This window comes from Entelurus aequoreus, linkage group LG03 (assembly GCF_033978785.1).
Source record: "Entelurus aequoreus isolate RoL-2023_Sb linkage group LG03, RoL_Eaeq_v1.1, whole genome shotgun sequence".
Lineage (NCBI taxonomy): Eukaryota > Metazoa > Chordata > Actinopteri > Syngnathiformes > Syngnathidae > Entelurus > Entelurus aequoreus.
Window position 1 is genome coordinate 60,774,324 of NC_084733.1, and position 6,672 is coordinate 60,780,995.

General features: G+C 40.3%; 1 protein-coding gene across 1 annotated transcript; it reads right to left on the reverse strand.

The window, feature by feature from the left end:
* Positions 1 to 579: 579 nt before the first annotated feature.
* olfm4.1 (olfactomedin 4, tandem duplicate 1) lies at positions 580 to 6,617 on the reverse strand. The gene is made up of 5 exons (XM_062040860.1): positions 6,471 to 6,617; positions 6,199 to 6,411; positions 2,059 to 2,206; positions 1,135 to 1,984; positions 580 to 736 (listed from the first exon to the last, which is right to left on the reverse strand). The coding sequence occupies exons 1-5, from the start codon at positions 6,609 to 6,611 to the stop codon at positions 580 to 582; spliced, it is 1,509 nt and encodes a 502-aa protein (XP_061896844.1). The 5' UTR covers positions 6,612 to 6,617.
* Between the last annotated feature and the right edge of the window lie 55 nt (positions 6,618 to 6,672).

Below are 6,672 nucleotides of genomic sequence, written 5' to 3' on the forward strand. Positions count from 1 at the left end.
CCATAACTACTTGGACTTATTGTGCAACTTAATGTCTTGTAATTAATGTACATCAGAGCTATTGAAATTGTTGTATTTAGTGTATTAGATTCAGCAACTAGTGTTTGGATCCCACTGTACGCAATATCTGAAGAGCATGGAAAAAAGCATTTCACTGTGGTGTATTCTGCATGTGACGAATAAAACCCTTGAACCTTGAACAATGCGATAGGACACTAATTTTTACTGACTGAAAAACATGAACAATCATATTACAGTATCTGTAAAGTATTAGCCTACATTTCATATTTTGTTTGTACATAGCTAGCTTGACAATGTATGTAGTTGTACAAGCATCAATCAATCAAAGTTTACTTATAGCCCTTAATCACAAATGTCTCAAAGGGTTGCACAAGCCACAACAACATCCTCGGCTCAGATCCCACATCAGGGCAAGAAAAAACCCAATGGGAACAACGAGAAACCTTGGAAGGGACCACAGATGTGGGGATCCCCCCTGGGTGACCGGTGCAATTTATGTCGAGTGGATACGGTTAATAATGTGAGAGTCCAGTCCATAGTGGGGCCAGCAGGGGATCCTCATGCATGTAGACCCGTCGGGGCGCAGACGTCATCGACTGATGCCCACCAGCCCCCGGCCAGTCTCCGGTCGGCGCGGATGAGCAAGAATCCGTCCAGGTAGACCAAGGTGTCTGACACATGCTCATCCTGCCAGACCCCGCAAAGACTGTCTGTCCTGCCCGAGAGACAGCAAACTTCCACTCACACCAACCTCCAATAAACATGGCCTGACGCTCAACGCCAGCTTGGCAGCCCGGTCCCCTCCTCCGCATCTCCGCTTGAACCTGGTGAGGAATAGTCTCCGCTTCAATACATTGATTTTAAATTAAAGCCAAAAAAAATGGAGAGGATGCGTAGTATAAAGTTTGGAGTTTTGCGGACTAGTTAAAATTATGCTTTTTTGAGACCTTTATCAAGCACACATTTGTTGCTCAATTTTGGGCGAGAAAGATAAAGGAGTCCCCGGATGTATGAAAAAAAAATGCACACAGGATTGTTTTCATGCATGAGGGAATTTATTAGCATTTAAACAGATTAGAGAAACACAAATCACTGTTTTGAAAATTACATTACATTTTCAGATTGGGATCTGTTTTGTTTAGCACCATGGGTGGTTTTGCTGTGGCCTCAGTTGTATGGTTAAACCACAAATGGTACTTAACGTAGTAGCCGTCATTGTACATGTAGAGCTTCTGATCAGTTGGATTGTAATCCAGGTTGGAATACTTATCCTGGAAACGTTCAAAGAGAATACTGACCTGTTTCTCTTGTCTGGTTTTAGTGTCGAACATGAAAAATATTTCCTCATTCTGAATATCAACTGTCCTGACAGCATAAAGAACACCACACACCATGAAGACGTTGTTGATGCTCGGTTTATAAAGACTAGTCTGCCATTGCTCCACAATCCCAAAAGAATCTTCGTTTATTTTAGCGACAACCATCTTCCCATTGGACTCATCTGTTGCGTATGCCACCCAAAGGCCAGTTTCATCAGCGGCAAAGTCAAAGATCTGATAGCTTAATTTGGCGTAGGAGAAGGTTTTGCTTGCCCCAGGAATCACCCTGGATTCATATCTCGCACTGGTAAAATTGTATTTAGCCAATCCAAATGGAATGTAGTTCTGATAATACAGTGTGTTGTCACGTACTATATAATTGCTACCAATACCACGCCATTCATTGGGCATTGTGTGATGCAGGAAAGGGGTTCTAAGAACTAGATTTTTGTAATTTGTGTAGAACCTAATGTTATTGATGTATGCACTGGAGTCCCCAGAAAACCAGTACATAGACTCCCTATCACGAATAGGCTGTGAATCTTTGCCCCAGCCTCCATATATGTAGCCGCTTGACAGATGAGCATTAAGTTGACTCACAATAGGCTTGCTGACCTTGATGATACCTGTATGTGCGCAGGAACCTTTAGCAAGAGAGAAGAACATCTTGTTACATACTTTCAGACACACAGAGAATTAAATGTGTTGAAGACCGAACCAATGTTAGGGTTAAAGAGCTCCAGATGACGTCTCTCGCATTCCTCTAGCTCCATTTGGATTTTAATGTACTCTCGACGTGTCAAGAGTACCAAGTTCCTGTCATGGGTCTTCTCCATCTGATCTAGGGTCTCCACTATTACTGTGATCTGAGAAATTAGGGAGACATATGACATATTTGTTTTTTCACAGATTAAAATAGCTCCTAGGTGTCTTCATAGCATCTATGATATGCTATTAGTATATTTAAAATCCCCCTATACAGATATTTAGAGCAGCCAGTTTTGGGAGGGGTATGCTGGGTCTCATCCAAATGAACCAACGCTCAAATAAAATGTATACACTTTTCTCTGATGTCAGCTGTGGCCAGGAAATTATGTTGGTTAGTTGGTTCAAGTCTATTTCGAACATGTATACAATTTCAGCATGATAAATCACATATTTCAAAATATTTCTCTTTAAATGTTCGAAAAGGAGTAGGAAGAATGGGTTATGCTTGTATAGCGCTTTTCTACCTTCAAGGCACTCAAAGCGCTTTGACACTATTTCCACATTCACACACACATTCCCATACTGATGGCGGGTCTTGCTCAAGGACACAACGGACGTGACTTGGGTGGTAGAAGCCGGGGATTGAACCAGGAACCCTCGAGTGGTTGGCACGACCACTCTCCCAATGCCGAGCTTATTTAATCTTATCTCATTTTCACTTCATAGCAACTACCAGTGTTGGGACTAAATAACACGTTAGACTACTAGTTACCGCCGAAAATAACGGCGTTACAGCGACGCGTTACAAAGTAACGCTGTAACGCCGTTATTTTCGGCGGTAACTAGTAGTCTAACGTGTTATTTTTTATATTCAGTAACTCAGTTACCGTTACTACATGATGCGTTACTGCGTTATTTTACGTTATTTTTTATGTAGTATCGGCTAGAAACAGAAGATCTGAGTGTGTTTTATTGGAGAGTTGCAGTATCGTCCTTCTGAATCTTCTTGTGTCACAACGGGGAGAAGAGAAGAGGCGCACTCTGTGTGTGTCTGGGTGTGGGTGTGGGGAGAGGGGGCGGGGGGATGTCGGTGTTTACTAACAAGACATCATGGCGGAGCCGCAGTCGAGTTTCTGAACATGGAGATATTCTCACTACTTTTCTTTTGTCGAGCACAAAGAAAATAACATTTTAGTTAAATGTAAGTTGTGTCGTGGATCAAAGATCCCATCTACTGCCCAAAACAGCAATTAAAATCTTCTGAAACAGCTACAAAAGCAACATGCTTCGACAAAGCTAGTAAAGAGAGACACAGACTCCGATGCCACTTCACCTCCACCTCCACCTCCACCTAAGGATTTTAACGGAGGCACTGTTAGCCAGGACAACGTTGATAGAGCCATTGCAGCGTATGTGGTAGAAGACATGCAGGCTATTTCTACAGTGGAGTCACCCGCTTTCAGGCAGCTAATTAGCATGATACCGGCGTCAAACACAAATGGCACAGAAAACATTTTCACGTACCTGGACAGTGAGAACAAAAACATGGAAAGCGAGCTAAAGAAAACTCTCCAAACTCTGCCTCTGCTAATCATTAAGCACTGAAGGTACACACACTCTGTCAATTATCTTATATACTCTTTCATTCTAGACTTCTAGAGTGTTTGATTATCACATCACTCTAATTTAGTGGTTCTTAACCTGGATTCGATCGAACCCTAGGGGTTCGGTGAGTCGGCCTCAGGGGTTCGGCGGAGGTCAAAAACACACCAGACTCATCGTGTAAATACAAACTTCTCCTTATCGGCGTATTACGGATACGGCAACATCTGACTGATGTGCAGGTGTGTAATTTGTTGTGAGTTTATGCACTGTGTTGGTTTTGTTCTTTGAACAAGGTGATGTTCATGCACGGTTCATTTTATGCACCAGTAAAAAAACATGGTAACACTTTAGTATGGGGAACATATTCACCATTAATTAGTTGCTTATTAACATGAAAAATAGTAACATATTGGCTCTTAACTACAGTAATTTCCGGACTATAAGCCGCACCTGACTATAAGCCGCACCAGCTAAATTTAGGGGAAAATACAGATTGCTCCATATATAAGCCGCACCCGACTATAAGCCGCAGGGTTTTGATGTGTAATTACCCTAGTATATAGGGGTTCCTGCTACCACGGAGGGGATTGTCGGGACAGAGATGACTGTTTGGGAACGCAAAGCGTCCCATTTATTAACAATAAATCTTTCAATCATTCAATCAAACTTTCACATCTTTGACATGGCGAACAGCATTCGTGCAGAGTACAAATAATACAACGGTGCAAAGTAATACAAAGGGCTCGCCTGTACGTTATCAAAATAACCAGCCTACCGGTATATGAAAAGTCAGTCTTTAATCATTGTGTCACCGTCTTCCTCCTGCGTACTAAAACCACCGAAATCTTCTTCGTCGGTGTCGGAGAAGAACAGGCCGTAAATAAGCCGCACCCTTGTATAAGCCGCAGGGACCAGAACGAGGGGAAAAATTAGCGGCTTATAGTCCGGAAATTACGGTAGTCATTATTAAGTACTTTTTAATGCCTTATTCGGCATGGCCTTATTATAACCCTAACCCTCTAACCCTGACCCTAACCCTAACCAAATAACTCTAAATTAAGTCTTTATTACTTAGAATATGTTCCCCTAGTGTCCAAATAACTTTAAATTAAGTCTTTGTTACTTAGAATATGTTCCCCATACTAAAGTGTTACCAAAAACATATAACTTTGTCTTGAATTTGAAAAAAAAACACATTTTATTTTTCACTACAGAAGTGTTCAGTGAATGCGCATATGAAACTGGTGGGGTTCGGTACCTCCAACAAGGTTAAGAACCACTGCTCTAAATGTATGGACTATAAAGTTCACAAACATAAAGAGGGATCCTAGTGCGCCAGGCCAATCTTTCCTTATCTCTAAACTAAAACTGGGGAAATGCGTAGAGTGTTCTGGGCTCAGTACAGTGTTGATCTCCTGAAGACATGATTTTATTTCAGAATTCCTTGAGAGAAAAAAATGCCTGGTTAGGCTTTGTGTATGTCATGTGTTCCTTCCTTGGGTGAAGCCAGGTTTACAGCTATGTTGTGACATGTTGTTATTATGCTGTTTGTTACTTATGTATGTTATGTTGCAGCTATTTAAAATAGTTTTGTCAATTTGTTCTGCCCTGAAATAAATTGGCCCTTTGAAACATCTTTGTCTTTGTGTGTTGTATGTAGACCACATTGCTTAGCAGAGTTCAGTGATGCAAATGCATGTCAAGTTGATCAACAGATTGTATTATTGTCCAGTGCAATAACAGTACTGAAATGAAGGCTAAAAGGGCATTAATGGGAGCTTTAAAAAAAAAAAGAAATAACTAAATAGTTACTTTTCACAGTAACGCATTACTTTTTGGTGTAAGCAACTGAGTTAGTAACTGAGTTACTTTTGAAATAAAGTAACTAGTAACTGTAACTAGTTACTGGTTTTCAGTAACAAACCCAACACTGGCAACTACTAACAAATATGTACACTTCCTGTTCTCAATTTGCAATACAATTTACATAAATGAATGTATCAATGTATACAGTAATAACTAGTTAAATCAGTCAGGATTTACATATTGACATGAATAATATATTTTTCAACAAGTTCAAGACGTTTATCATAATTCTATTTCATTGTACTTTTTGTTTGAACAGCCTTTCAAACTGCTTCAAATAAGTACATTGTTAGATTTCTTTGTCTAATCCATTCCATAATTTCATTTCACATACTGATATATTAAAGGTTTTATGTGTTGTACATGCATGCAAATGTTTGAAGTTACATGTTTCTCCAAGGTTATATTTCTCTTTCTGTTGATAAACAATTGTTGTACTGTCTTGGGTGTAGCAGGTTATAATTTTCTTTGTGCATCATTTTAGCTGTTTGCAAACGCACCAAATCATTGAATTTCAATATTTTTGATTTCATAAATACTGCTAAGGGTTTATATGTTCTCTATATCCAACAAGTTGTTCTGTGTAGTCACTTGCGAGAAAAGACAGTGGCAGTTTACAAGTCACAGTGACATAGCTCACCAATCTGTTGTGCAGGTTCAACCACATTTGAGGACTTACCTCTTGATGAAGTGACTCAAAGACAGTGGTGGAACTTTTAAACGAAAGCTGCAATTCCTTAATAAGGGCCTCCACTTGTTTAATCCTTATCTCCAGGTCCTCTAAGGTGGCATCATTGTTGGTATCTGGTTTCTTATCCAGTATCTCGATTTCCGTTGTCAACTCGATTATCCTCTCTGCGTATTGTGTCACCTTAATCTCATAGTCCTCCATCTGAAATCAAGTACAATCATTAGCATTGTTCTGTACATACTTCACTTGTAACTGATTACCTTTCCCATTTCCATCTCCAATTTGTGGTAGATCTGCTCAGCTGTCTGCTCCACCATCACCAGATCTTTTAGAGGAAAGGTAGAACTCGGCAAGAAAGCATCACAGGAGCAGAAGTCTGCACCACCGCTTCCTGCCATCATCTCAGCACTGAGTTCACTCCACTGGCTCAAACCCTGAAACAAAGAAACATTGTGTTACATT